The sequence below is a fragment of the Cyphomyrmex costatus genome, unplaced genomic scaffold (assembly GCF_001594065.2).
Source record: "Cyphomyrmex costatus isolate MS0001 unplaced genomic scaffold, Ccosl1.0 scaffold30, whole genome shotgun sequence".
Taxonomy (NCBI): domain Eukaryota; kingdom Metazoa; phylum Arthropoda; class Insecta; order Hymenoptera; family Formicidae; genus Cyphomyrmex; species Cyphomyrmex costatus.
The window spans coordinates 1,547,328-1,561,148 of NW_017277125.1; the positions used below are offsets into that span (position 1 = coordinate 1,547,328).

General features: G+C 31.5%; 4 protein-coding genes across 4 annotated transcripts; 1 reads left to right on the forward strand and 3 right to left on the reverse strand.

The window, feature by feature from the left end:
• Nucleotides 1–115: 115 nt before the first annotated feature.
• LOC108775533 (leukocyte receptor cluster member 1 homolog) lies at nucleotides 116–1,306 on the reverse strand. The gene is made up of 3 exons (XM_018541927.1): nucleotides 1,199–1,306; nucleotides 1,036–1,135; nucleotides 116–910 (listed from the first exon to the last, which is right to left on the reverse strand). Exons 1-3 carry the CDS (start codon nucleotides 1,219–1,221, stop codon nucleotides 116–118), a joined length of 918 nt encoding a protein of 305 aa, XP_018397429.1. The 5' UTR covers nucleotides 1,222–1,306.
• A 134-nt stretch (nucleotides 1,307–1,440) lies between these two features.
• SmF (small ribonucleoprotein particle protein SmF) lies at nucleotides 1,441–2,306 on the forward strand. Its single transcript, XM_018541880.1, has 2 exons — nucleotides 1,441–1,535; nucleotides 1,982–2,306. Exon 2 carries the CDS (start codon nucleotides 2,001–2,003, stop codon nucleotides 2,265–2,267), a length of 267 nt encoding a protein of 88 aa, XP_018397382.1. The 5' UTR covers nucleotides 1,441–1,535; nucleotides 1,982–2,000; the 3' UTR covers nucleotides 2,268–2,306.
• Nucleotides 2,307–2,391: 85 nt separating this feature from the next.
• On the reverse strand, nucleotides 2,392–3,034 carry LOC108775493 (chromosome transmission fidelity protein 8 homolog). Its single transcript, XM_018541875.1, has 2 exons — nucleotides 2,857–3,034; nucleotides 2,392–2,755 (listed from the first exon to the last, which is right to left on the reverse strand). Exons 1-2 carry the CDS (start codon nucleotides 2,874–2,876, stop codon nucleotides 2,422–2,424), a joined length of 354 nt encoding a protein of 117 aa, XP_018397377.1. The 5' UTR covers nucleotides 2,877–3,034; the 3' UTR covers nucleotides 2,392–2,421.
• A 4,615-nt stretch (nucleotides 3,035–7,649) lies between these two features.
• On the reverse strand, nucleotides 7,650–9,790 carry MCU (mitochondrial calcium uniporter). The gene is made up of 5 exons (XM_018541683.1): nucleotides 9,700–9,790; nucleotides 9,464–9,582; nucleotides 9,087–9,233; nucleotides 8,092–8,295; nucleotides 7,650–7,973 (listed from the first exon to the last, which is right to left on the reverse strand). Exons 1-5 carry the CDS (start codon nucleotides 9,788–9,790, stop codon nucleotides 7,650–7,652), a joined length of 885 nt encoding a protein of 294 aa, XP_018397185.1.
• Nucleotides 9,791–13,821: the final 4,031 nt, after the last annotated feature.

Consider the following 13,821-nt stretch of genomic DNA (forward strand, 5'->3'; position numbering starts at 1 on the left):
TAACAGTATTTTCTATATACATATATATATATATATAATATATAATTACAAAGATAATTAAGTTATATAATTACAACAATTTCTCAAGATAAAAGAAATATAAAAATAATATATTTTAAGGACTTGCTAAATTTTGTCTAGAATGTTTAGGCGTTCTCTCTGCATTTTGTCTAGCAATTTCAGGAAAGAATTGCGAGTTGTATTTTTGTTTTATAGCAGGTTTAGGAATTTCTGGTGCTACAATGGACATTGGTTCACCTCTCACTTTGGCCAATAGTGCTTCAGTTCTTAGCTTTTCACTTTGCTCCCTGAGTAATCTCTCTGCTCTTAATTTTTCTACATTTGTACTGCTTTGACTTCTATCTTCTTTCTTCTCTGAATGTTTATGTTTTTTCTTCTTATGTTTTTTATCTTTATACTTTTTGTGTTCACTGTGCTTTTCATGATCGGAATGAGAACTATCAGAATCATTATGCTTTCTTTTAATGCTCCCTGCTTGTATTTTTAAATGATCTTCGGCAGATTTAGAATGCATAATCTTGAGATACTTCTTTATATCAACCATTGGATCGTTTAAAGTTTTCTTCTTTACTTCTATCTCTATGTCTTTCTCTGTATCTGTTAATCTCTTTGGTAATTTTTCGTACCAATTTTTTTTTCCAGTTGCTTCATTAGTATCTTGTCCTAAATACGTCAAATATCCAATCTGTTTTTCATATTTCTCTTTTTCTTCCTTCTTTTCCTTCTCATGTTCTGCATTAGGTCTAGTGTAATCAATTTTTCCATCTTCAAGCTCTGCAAAGAAGTTGACATGTTCTAACTTCTCGCTAGTAGAACCTTCGGTTGTTGACCGACCATCGTATTTGGATCTCGCTCGATGTCTTAACAAATCTACTCTTGCTTCTGTTTCCTAATAAAAAATAAAAGAACTTAATGTAAAATTAAGTATATATCTAAAAACGTCAAGAAATAATTTTTGGTAGTAAAATACAAGATCTACATAATCAAAATTTTCAAAAATAATTTATCACGTACTGCTTTCTGAATTCGTTCTTTTTTACTCTTCTCTTCTTCTGCAGCTTTTGCTTCGTCTCTCCGTACACGAGCAATATTCTCCTTCGTTCGTACATGCCATCTGAATAAACACAAAGAAACAATCAGTTTCAAGATACATACAAATTGAATGCATCTGACTTACCTTTTCTTCGGTAAAATATTCATTGTCAGTGAACCTCTTTATACAACACAATTAAATTGTCAGATTAATTGATCCGATTTACTTCGGTTGCTCCAAATAACCCATAGATGGATTTAGTGAATGTAAACAAACTTTCACAAACGCATTGCACTAAGACCTGCGACAACTCTCTTCGATTCTGAGTGGACAATTTCTGGACATGTAAATGAAATTTTATTTCTTGCAGTTGGCAACTCATAAAAGAACGTATGCGAATTGCATTGCTCAGAAAATACATTCGTAAGATTAAGATCAAGCACATTGTGCGCGAAGAATTTTTGTACATTTCTGTTAAAGAGTAAGTAATGAAGTGTCTACGTGTTTATATTTCGTATTTATAGATTTCTTGTTTGTAACATAATTTATGTTTCCATTGAAATTTGCTACGAAAAGTGCTATTACTTTTGAGTCTTGTATGTGCGTTTATTTTGACATAACCGGCATGATAGAAGATAGTATTCACATTCAATTAAGCACGAACAATTAAAGAAAATTATAACTGTGTAAAGAGAATTGAGAAAATTATGTAGTAATTAAGTAGTATGAAACGGAGCAAATATAGGAGATGTGATATAACCTCAAAATAAGGTTGAAGGCACTCATTGCTTACTAATCGGTAGAAACTGCTATTCATGTATAAAAATTGATATTTTAATATATTTCTGAAAGATTATGTTACAAATACTTTATTTTTATAAATAGCATAAAATAACTTGTGTACTAATATATATTTTTTAAATACAGATTACAGAATCTCTGAATCATGGCTGCGACAATGCCAATAAATCCCAAGCCATTCCTAAATGGTTTGACTGGAAAACCAGTCATGGTGAAGTTAAAATGGGGCCACGAATACAAAGGTTACCTTGTCTCAGTTGACGGATACATGAATTTGCAGCTTGCAAATACTGAAGAACACATAGAGGGTAATTGTACTGGGAACCTCGGTGAAGTGCTAATCAGGTGTAACAATGTTATGTATATACGAGGAGTAGAAGAATCAGATGAAGAGGGCGAGATGAAGGACTGAAGTGATGAAAATCTGAAACTTTAATTTTTATTACATCCCAAACCCATTGTATTATTAAGAATTAATTTAATTCAACTAATAAAATAAAATAATTTTATTTCTTATATAAGGTTGTATACATTTGTGTAAGCGTAAATAATATTATGAACCTGTCTTAACATGGTTTAGGTACATTGGTTACTATAGGCTTCGGTCTTGACTTAAACAACAGTTTCTTCCTCACAATAGCTTTCACAAAGTACTGGGTCTTTGTCATAGCTTCCTCTTCCACCTCATTTCTGATATCACAATGTTTCTCCAATACAAGTAGTGGCTTGTCAAGTGTTACCTCTTTTCCATGTAACACGTGAATTCCGATGATTAAAATAGGTACTCCAGTTTTCGTGAAGTGAAGATCGCCGATTAATTGATCATTTGAATTATCAATTGTTTCGAATTTTAGATCGCCTTGGAGATCTATAATAGCCCAAGTTTCTATGTTTCCGTCTCTAAAAAGAAATCATTATAATTTATTTGATGGTAAAAAAAAGTTATTCGATTTTTATAATAAATAAAATATTACCGGCATAGAAGAATTGTGATGATTTACCTTTTAATCGGCACGATCATTTTTATTAGGTTAGGCACTAAAATGGCGCCAAAAATTACGTTCGTAAATCTAAGGTCTGTTTTTCTGTGGCTGAAGTAATATACACTTTTGGAACTTAAAGTGAGTGATAGATATATGTTTGATATTTGTCAAAAGCAAGAAACAGAGTTCTAGTGCAGTCTACAGGAACGGGGAAAACATAACTCTTCTTCAGAATAGAACGTAAGTATTCCCTAGGAGCTAGTAAGAAGTTGCATTGAAAATCAATGAGTTCTGGAACACAGAAAAATTATAAGATTGCCTTCGTCATTTGTGCGCATTTGAAAATCCACTGAGAGCGAAAACGTTGCAATCTATCTGCGATTAAATGTACGTATTTTTTTCTGTTTGTATTATTTTTATGTATATTTTGGTATTTGTAAAAAATCTATAAAAAGAATATAATTGTAGGGTATTATTAGATATAATTGACAATTACAAATATAATAGCACTTTTTATATTAATATTCAGATATTTGGATAAAATATATATTATTTTAAAGAATAATGAAATAATATAAATAATATCTAATAAATAAAATACAATATAAATGTAATAATATAAATTTATTACATACTTCTGATAGATTTTGTCAAATTCATAGATAATAATATACTGATAAATACATATTTGTATAATATAATACAATTTTGAAATTGATAATAAATATATATCATTATTCATGCAAAACTAAATTATGAGTATCCAAATCTATAAAGTAAAATTTTCGACAAATAATTTTAAAGTTTATTGAATTTTTACAGAATATTAATTTACAATATGTAAGAAAGAAATTTGCGAAAATACTTAACGAATGCAAGGATAAATGTATGTATAGGTATATACAGGAAAATTTAATTATAGATTGTACTTCAATTTGATGTCACGCATATTTGTATTTCTATTTTATTTTCAATTCTCTTCTCTTCACACTGAAGTAAGTACATTGGACGTAAATCACAGTATATCTCCGTTTGAATAAACACTCATGCATCATCTGTAAATAGCGTATACACGTAAAAATACAAATAAATGTTTGTGCTTGTTATAAGGAATTACTGTCAACGTGACACTATAGTGTAATTTTTCTCGAGATTCGAATATTTAAGGATAAAACGTCTGCCATTACATGTAGCGCTTTACAGATACACTTGTTTTCATTTTGTGTACAGGTCTTAAATTAAATTCGCCAAATTTTGCATGAGTTAATACATAAAAACGATATAATATCGATACAAAAAATATAAATCTCGAAATGATCTATGAAAAATGAATGAAACTTGTCGTAGGAGGCGATTGGTGCGAAATGAGATTCGGTGTGCTCGATTGTTTCTTTAACGAGATAAAGTTGATATCGGAGTTTACAATTATCGTGAATATTTCACAAACAAGTCCTCTCTCCTTAACATTTACATTCAGAATCGAGGAATGAGCTTTGTACGTGTATGCAGATGTACAGTAGTCTTATACGTAGTCATAGCTTTGATTATCTATTCTACGTGATTAATCGAGAATTAGGCGAGAAGTTTGGGAAAAATGCGCTAAGGCAATGTCGCTCGCAAAATTATGCTTACATCCGTTTGCGTAAAATGTACATGTGCATGTACATACGTACGTATGAATATTTATAATATGTACAAAAATCTATTATATATATAATGTCGTCTAGGAATAGTACAAAATATTTGAGGAAGATAACTGCATGGTGACAATTGGAAATAGGAAAGTGATACTTTCATTCATATTATTCTAGATTTCATTATGCCTCTCTTACTCACACTACACTATAAATTTTTAACTCATCATACGAAACGTATATTCTTAGATGTGGGAAATTTATTAAAGAGAATGGGAAGATGTTCTACGTGTAATTGTGTTTTTTATGGTTCGTTTCCTGTTCGTAAAAAGCGTTGGCCTCTAACATTAGTAGCATGTATACCTTATTTGTAAATTTTCTAATTCCGGATCGTATATTATCTATGTTTAAGAGAAATAGAATATTAATGTATTTTTTTCTATTGTGTAATGGTATTAAAAAAAAAAAATTCTTAAATAATAATACATTATTACATAAAGATATTTTGTAAAAAAAAATTGTAACAGGATATTGTTTCCGGAACAAATTAATCTTAATAAATATTTTAATTTGTTCCGATGGAAGATTATAGAATTACAAATTTAGTTAAAATTGTGAAACAGATTTTAGAGACTTTGATGCATTAATTTAAAATGACACAAGAGATTATGAGTTATTGGGTCTTAATTTTTTTTTTTAAATTGTTGTATAAGAAAAAACTAGTTATTCTGGATTCAACAAACTACTTTAGCGGACGGATAGATTTTATGAAAGCGAGTAGAAATTCCCATAGTTTAGTAGTGTGAGAGATCTACATATCAATTCTTTTATTACGATACTTTCGTGGAAATTACCTAGAAAAGCATAATAGTAACAATAGCATTATTTATACTACCTCTATTAAGAGCTAGTAGTTAGCTAAATAGTAATGTACGTGCTTTTTCTCTCTGGTCATATATATCGATGAGTCTCTATAATATAGAGTTTGATTATTCAAGAATTAGAAATTTTTTAAGATAAAGTTTTGAAAGAATGTTTAAATACTTTTGTAAAATGCGTTAATATCATGAGATAACGAGAACAAACGAATGCATTATACAATCTTCTAATATATCTTCGAATCACTAACATGTTCCATTTGGATGGAGTTTTCTTTATATCAGTATAGAATTGAAATGTAGAACTAATGAGAGGAAGGGTAATGATTTGGTGATAAGGATGATATTATTATTATGTTTGATAGTATGGTAACTATGGCATGTGAAATTTCGTTGACTTTATGAAAACCTGTGTATATACAATAACATCTATATCGATGTATATCATAATATCACTTCGCGAACAATTAACAGCGTTATTTTAAAACATTATGCAAAATGACTTATGTCCGTTTTCATCAATATAGATTAACTTTAATCTCGATTTAACTTACTGTTCACCTGTTTCTAATTTTTAGAACTAGAAAAAGACGAAAAGCAAATTGAGCCAAGATTAAAGTTAATCTACATTGGTGGAAATGGGCATTAGTAATTTATTAATCATTTTACACATAAATTCATTCCGATAATTGAAAATAATCATTTATAATGACTATATAATCATTATAAATGATTGTTTTCAATTATCGGAACGAATGTTTTTAATATTTACAAGAAATTTTGCGTTCGCTTATTTTATAAAATATATATATGTATGAGAAATTTTTTAATATATAACTCATACCAACCGCAATATTAAAAAATGCAATTAAAATATGTATTTTTATTTTACATAACAACTTATAGTTTTTTGCGATTGGTAGTTACGTTTGCAATTTTGTAATATTGTACAATTTTTATTATACACTTTTGTTTTATGTACAAAATTTAATTATCATGTATACATAATTGTAAACGTAATTCACTCTTAATATGGCTTAACACTTTATCATTTCGTAGGATCTTTTCACAATTTTCGCGAGGTATGTTACATCGTAATGACATAACAATTACTTGTTAATTACTTTCTAAACTATTTTTGTGGATTCGATTGAATATACTAATGCACACTGGTGCAAAGTAAATACTTTCTTTTATATGATACATATATAAATTTGGTAGAGATTGCATACGTATGTATATGTACATACACATATACATACGTACATACATATACAATACATATATATACACACACACACACACACACACAGCCTCTATCAAATTTTAATTAATCAGGATCAATTTTACATTTAAGTTCAATAGCATTTAATTTGCACCAATATGCAAAAGTTGTGATTCTTCTTGTCTCAAGTTACAGTATTGAAATTCGACCGAGCATAAGAGATAAACGATTGAATTAGTATTAAAATCAGATAAAGTGATAACATAATCTACAATAATCCATTTATATTTCTCAAGACTGTAACTCTTCAATTATAGTAACAATCCAACAAAGAGTTAATCAAAATAATATACACGCACACATAAGCGCCATAAATGCTTTAACAATTACTGGATACGTTTTCCAGGAACACTTTCGGAAAGAGCGCATTGTAAAATATTCAATGTTTAATATCATTTTGATCGTTTTATCATATCTAAATAAAAAATACGTTTTTTTTTTATTATAAAATCTTTATAAAATCTTTGTGAAATGCATTACTTTTCGGAATACTAGCTAAATACTGAAAGATATTTATCTAGTGATTATTAAGGAAATTTATGACGCTTAGTATATTCTCTTTCTCTTTTATACATATATGGTATCTTTCTTTAATGTCTTCCAAACATATCGACAGCATTGAGCATTTGATAATTCATGGCACTTTAACGTCTATGAAATGCATTGTACATGTGATGAAAATTGGTTGCCGCCGATACTGTACTTGGAAGACTGACTCGAGATCTGAGATATCATTACAGTTGAGATTTTCTTCACGTAAACGCGTACACAAACATAAAAATAAATTACATCTTCATTTCAGTCTAGCAATTCCGATCGTTTAGCATCCGATTTTGTCGATTTGAAAATTACCCTGAGTGTATCGCTTTCATACTCGACAGAGAGAAGTCTTTTTTAGTGTACTTCGTTGGAAGAAAATAATATCAATTTATAAACGATCGGTAAGTAATCGTTGATTCCGTTACATTTCAGCTCCATCGCGTGCGTCATCGTTGAACACCTTATAATTAAATTTTATATTCTCTGACGTATTTCTTCGGGGATGTTCGACTCGGATATAACTTTAGGAACATCTCTTTCGGGGCTAGGACTGGGGCTAGGACTAGGCGAAGAACTTGGTGATCTTGAGCTACTCGAACTTGATCTGGAGCGTTGCTGTCTTTTCCGTTGAATCTTGTAATCGTATAAAGGACCACGAATAATTTTCAGCGTGGTCTCCAACTCGTACGCGCGATTCTTCAACGCATTGTACACGTTAATGTCAAGACCGACTTTTCGCGCTCTTCTATGAAGCACTATTAGATGTCGTCTATTCAACACGTCCGGCAGCATGTATTCCTAAGTAAAGATACATAAAGAAAAATCATGATTGATCGTATTGTGTTACGTCCTGCGTCTTTCGCTGTAGCACAAGCCATTTCTAACGATTTGCAACGTTTTATTCTCTAAAACCAACCTGTCGAGTCACGAGATAATAAATAAACCACATCATAGTAGTGCCATAAGTGACGAAGTAAGTGACGGGCTCCATTATATCCCATGAGTATTCCCACCAAGTTAATCGGGCCAACGCCCCAAATTGGATAGACATCATGACTAGGAACGTCCAGACAAAAAAATTTGCCTTCTTGTAAGCAGCATTTTGAATTTCTTGCAATTTCTAGAACGATTAAAGTAACGTGAAAACCCCGCGCTCATCATTCACCTTGTATTTTTCTCTCAGCGAAGATAATTTAGCTCCTATCGTATTCTTTAAGTAATTGAGAAAATGAGGCCGTATAGACAGAGGAATACTTGAGAATACCGTGGAAGTTGAAATGGCACCTTTTACCCTGCCTCACTATTTCATAAGGAGAAAAAAAGTACGAGAAACATTTCGCAGACGTTTTCTTACAGTATTGCGTAACAATGAGCGCGATGCGTATAAAAGGCAGGATTAGAAAAGTATCGCTGGTCGCGTGTGCGAAGCACGACGCAAGTGTGCTAATTAGAACGCTCAAGAATATAGCAATTAATAAAAACCATAGGTAGAATGCAGTCAGAGAAAACGGACAATGGGAGTGTGTTCGCATTTACATTTAATTTACGCGCGATAGAAAGCCAATTCATTAGTGCGCCTTGTTTAAAGTTACTTTTTAGTCAATTTTGTACTAACAAATACCGTTCTTCTCTTAGTATACGCACGCGTAAGCTGCTTAATCCGTATACCATAAAATGGAATAAGTTTGACACAGTTAAATTAGCTTTGGCCCAAATTTATAAGTGTCTAGGTAACAGCACGCATGTCTAAATTTAGGACATAAAAGATCAACAAGATCTAAAGAAGTCTTATGTTTCCATTTTGACATATGTGTTGTATGAGCATGATCAAAATTTGGGTCAAAAGTTATCCTACCTTATTTTACGGTACATTACGATCTTTAGAACGAATTGTAGGAACGTATTTTTCACCTGTTCCATGGGTTCCAGCTGTAGTCTAATATTCTCTAGCTCGGCGATAACAGATCTTTCCATGTCGACATGGTACTCCCGTACGTGGAATGCCTCGTACAACTGTGCAACGAGCGCTTGTACATCTCCGAGTTTCTGCAAATCCTCCTGTAAAACCGGAAGATATATACGTCGATACTTGCGGAACATGATTTAAGAAGAGAAATCTCGCGTGACTCGAAATATATGTATTATCGATAAAATATATTACATTCGAAGAAATATCCCTAAAGATTTTAGTCGATTAAGTAAATGTCGCAAATACGCGCTTCGCGAGAGATTGTATTATAGAAACATAAAGCTAATAAAAGATATCGCCTTTATATGTGATAACTCACTGTCGTGCACCTTTCTCGTAACGGCGGCGAGACAATGTATTCATTATCGTTTATTAATAATTTGAAATCCTCTTCTAAAAGCGATTCTATCGTGTTGCTAGAAGCTATCCTGACACCATCTGAAAAAACAATCAAGATTTTTCTTGCGGTATTATGCAATTTTAATCTGATTTTCAATTTCTCTGATAATTATTATAAAGTAATTAACTGAGAAAATAATTTGTACGGCGTCTTACCTAGCGATGTTATGCATGCTCGATCGATGCCACGGTCTTCTGTCTTTAGCATATCTAAAAAATTGCCGACTGTGTGTGTTATTGGCTTCATGGTGAACGAGCAATGTTCCCTCCTAGATGGAAGAGGTACCGTGATTCTGGGAAGTCCCCGGTAATATGCCACAATGACATCGGAACCTGCGTTAATATGTATTTATGCATCATACATTTGCTTCGAGTAAAGAAACAGATGTACAGAGTGTTATATCCACATTTTATTCGACAGATTATTTTTGAATGTAATATTTTATAAACGTAATCGATTGACCACACGTGCTTGATAGAGAAGGTCAAACCAATATACTGACCTATATATTGATGTAACACTCTGCACATAGAGTTCCCTCAGGGAGCTACATGTTCTGTATTTTAGTCATTTTCTAAATAGGCCACTCAATCCCCCTAATTAATTACTTTATGAATTATGAATGAGTACACGGAGGAAGAAACGGTTTTACGCTAAAGTATTTAAAATATTTAACTAAATACAAACTTGAAGATAATTTTACTTAAGATATTAATGTAGAGCGCTCAAACTGATTGTTAGAATGTCGAAACATTTTTTTAACATTGCTCATTATGCTTAAATGTTCTATATAATTATTTTGATAGTCCAACGAAATTGTTTTCATTATGTGCATGTATCTAAATTTTTTAATACTTCAGCAAAATCGTTCTTTCCGTGTAATTACGTTTCACCGTAATGAATTTTTGTGTAATTAGTGAACCTCGCGTAAAAGTGATTATGAAACTTTGTGCAAATATTTGTTTATAACACATGCTTGTTTATAATCTTGTTTTCTCTTATACATTTTTTCGGTATTTTTTCTCAGTTTTTCCGTGTTAATAACTACTTTCTTTTTAAATCTTTAGTATTAATAATTATTCCGTTTCTATTTTCTAAATTCCTATTCGATCGCGTGTATCACGACTTGCGAAAACGTGATACGATTTGCACGTGAGAGAAAGATGCGAACGTTTCGCGGATATTCGTTGTCAAAAGTTCGAATAAGAAATGTTCTAGTTTGAAATTCAGTACTATACATACACTTAAGCCTACTTTTCCATTTAACAGAATCAAACTACCGTGCAAATCAACATTGTTACGCAGAATTATTTTTACTTACAAATAGTACCTATCAACATTAAATTGTTGAAAAATATTGACTAATCAATATTTGAATCAAGTTATTTTTGACAATTTGATTAAATAATATATTAATTATTAATTTTATGTAATAATTATAATTAAAATTATAACGTAGTTAGAACGGAACATAATGTTCCGGTGAGGCAACAGAAATGTGCAAAATGCGCAATTATAAGAATATACGTTAACATTAGTTACACACTAGATACTCGCTTTGTATTATATCTTTGTACGTCATACCCTGCATCGTGTACGAAATAAGTCTAGAAAATATATTTTCAGTTATAATGAACCAAACTGTATATGGCGGACAATCTTTTGATAAATCGTCCTACTTTTGATAATTAATTATCTCAATAATTGGTTGCAAGCAATATTGTAAATATAAATATGGAGAATGAGATACAAATTTAAATTTGATAAAAATGCCTCATAATTACTGCTAATATAGAATAATGCCAATATAAAACAAATTCTATACGCTAAAATCGATTTAACAAGGGACTTAGCAGAACTATCTAGAATTGATTTGTCTTTAAAATATGTTGTTAAATACAAAAATCCAGACATTCTTTTATGCTGTGACCTTAAAAAACAGATTTTTTCGAAAATTGATTTTACTATTATGTGTCTTTCTTCAATACAACTTTTGTTTGAAAACATTTCTGCTTATCGGGTTGAAAACATTTCTGCTTATCAATTTCCGATATATTTCGGTATTTTGTTTCAATCTGTATTTATGAATCTCCCTCGTATACATTCTTACAATACTTAATGCATGGTCTAACATATTAAATGTAAATACACTCATTAGTTTTGAAATCTATCATCGTTCATTATATATAAAAACAAAATGAGTTTTTGCAAAGAGTTCAAACAACCTACTTTATTATTTTTAGAAGGTTTTTCAAACTTCCCTGGGTATAAATATAAGCTTTCTTTAATGAATATATGAACTTTTAAAATAATAATTCTAAACACGGTTAATTTTAGACTCCTTTTTTTCGTTCTAGTAATTCTAGTAAATATCCTTATTAGAAATATTACACAATATATCTTTCAAACTAAAAGAAAAAAATATTTGCGGGGGTCGACAAAATCGTTTCCGCGACTTCGCTCGCGTGATAATCGCGCAATCGAGAGCTGGATTGTATTAACCTAGTTACGAGCCGTTGATATGAGGAAGGTATTAGAGTGTGGAGAACGGAATGGGACGAGCCGCGGATCTTTCCCGTTGTAAGCAGAACGGAACCAAGCATTAATCCGCCTGCGCTAACAATGTCTAAAAATGCATCTTTTGATGCAAAAATTGCCTTTATAAATTCCTCAAGTTTGTTGAAGTCTAATTCAATAATAAGAGATGAAATTAAAGACCATTATACCACATTAAAATGTTAAGAAACTGTAAAGGATACAGATAGATGAAATAAGATACAATAAAAAAAAATGTTATTTCGTAAAATAAATAAATTTTGAAGTAATGCACGCACGCACAAAATCCAATATATTTACAAAATAAAAAAAATGTTACACAAGAAAAACATTTTTGACGGGAAAATGAAATATTATGTGTATATTTTAACACAGAGTTATGATAGACATGCGAATTTCTCATATTTGACATGGTTATAAAGTGAGAAAATACACGAAATCGACGTTTATGATGGATAGATAGGTACGTGAAAGGATTTATCGCTTTAAATCAAATAAATTCACTGTAAATGATGAGAAGTAAATAATGGTATTTTTCATATAGTATATAAGTTTATTTTATATTACATACAAGCACAAATTGATAATTCGTGAATGTTTTTAGTCAATATTTTTTAAATAAAATATTTTTTATCTGCGCAAGAAAAATATTTCATATTTTAAGCAAAGTTTACTTTTTTATAAATAAAGAGAAAACAATATTTTATCTCTTTGCATTAATCTCGTTTTAAACGTACTACGATGTTACAATAGTATTTGTTATATAAAAATGTATACAGCAACATGTTGTCTTCATCGTGTATATAAAATACGTTCATTTATATTATTTACAATATTATTTATAATACATGCGCAAACGACCATCGATGCACCACTTCGTTCATGTAGAAATTTCGTGGAGCATAGTCAGTGATTGTTTATCATCGAAAGTTCTCGTTTCGAAAGGGAAATATATAAGTATGTATATATGCATGTATATATAGCGGCAGATAAGATTTCTCAATCATTCGAAGGTATGATGATCGCTATGGAAGCAATCGGTAGCGATTGGTAGCCGCAACTTCTCAGATGGGAATTCGGTGCCGTGTTAATTGAATGTTCCTTAGGTTAGGCGAATACAGGCAACGTCCGGCAATTAGTACGCCTCCCTCCACGCAAATAACGTCCGCATGCATCGCGATGTGCATCGCCCGGCAGTAGGTTGATACTCAAATGGAAGAGGCAAGAAATTTACCACCACCTAGTCGTGTCTGCCTCCCTTCTTCCAGCGATTACGGTGTGATGCGGTGGTGAAGTTTTCTGTGCCGCCACAGTCTACCATAAGATCCTGTTCAATTAATAAGTGGCGTGACCGTGGAACCAAGCCAACATTGCAGTTGCAGTTACTTTTTTTTTGTGACAACATCCCGAGCTTCTTCGAGTTTCTCTAGGCTTGCGAATCGAATCTGCCCTCGGATCTATTCTCCGGAGATGTACGACTGACGAGCCCAGGGAAGTTCCCGAGGGTAGGTGTGGATATTCCTTAATATAGCCGGATTGACCGTTCTATATTTATCTCAGCTTTTCCGAGAAACGATGTCGTTAGAATCTAAGTAACTGCACAAGTGGAACTCGTGCGAATCCCTAAGATAATAAATCAAAGGATTTAAGGAATGAAAAAATCAAGACCGTAGATTATCGCGTCTACTATATCTACCTCCCTTCCCCCCCCCCCCCCCCCC

Coding starts and splice junctions, on each gene's coding strand:
- LOC108775533 (XM_018541927.1), bottom strand. CDS start 1,221: ATGAATATTTTACCGAAGAAAAG. Junction 1,136..1,198: donor AATATTTTACCGAAGAAAAG/GTAAGTCAGATG, acceptor GTGTTTATTCAG/ATGGCATGTACGAACGAAGG. Junction 911..1,035: donor AAGAACGAATTCAGAAAGCA/GTACGTGATAAA, acceptor ATTTTTTATTAG/GAAACAGAAGCAAGAGTAGA.
- SmF (XM_018541880.1), top strand. CDS start 2,001: ATGGCTGCGACAATGCCAATAAATCCCAAGCCATTCCTAAATGGTTTG.
- LOC108775493 (XM_018541875.1), bottom strand. CDS start 2,876: ATGATCGTGCCGATTAAAAG. Junction 2,756..2,856: donor ATGATCGTGCCGATTAAAAG/GTAAATCATCAC, acceptor ATTTCTTTTTAG/AGACGGAAACATAGAAACTT.
- MCU (XM_018541683.1), bottom strand. CDS start 9,790: ATGAAGCCAATAACACACACAGTCGGCAATTTTTTAGATATGCTAAAG. Junction 9,583..9,699: donor AGCATGCATAACATCGCTAG/GTAAGACGCCGT, acceptor TTGTTTTTTCAG/ATGGTGTCAGGATAGCTTCT. Junction 9,234..9,463: donor TACGAGAAAGGTGCACGACA/GTGAGTTATCAC, acceptor CCGGTTTTACAG/GAGGATTTGCAGAAACTCGG.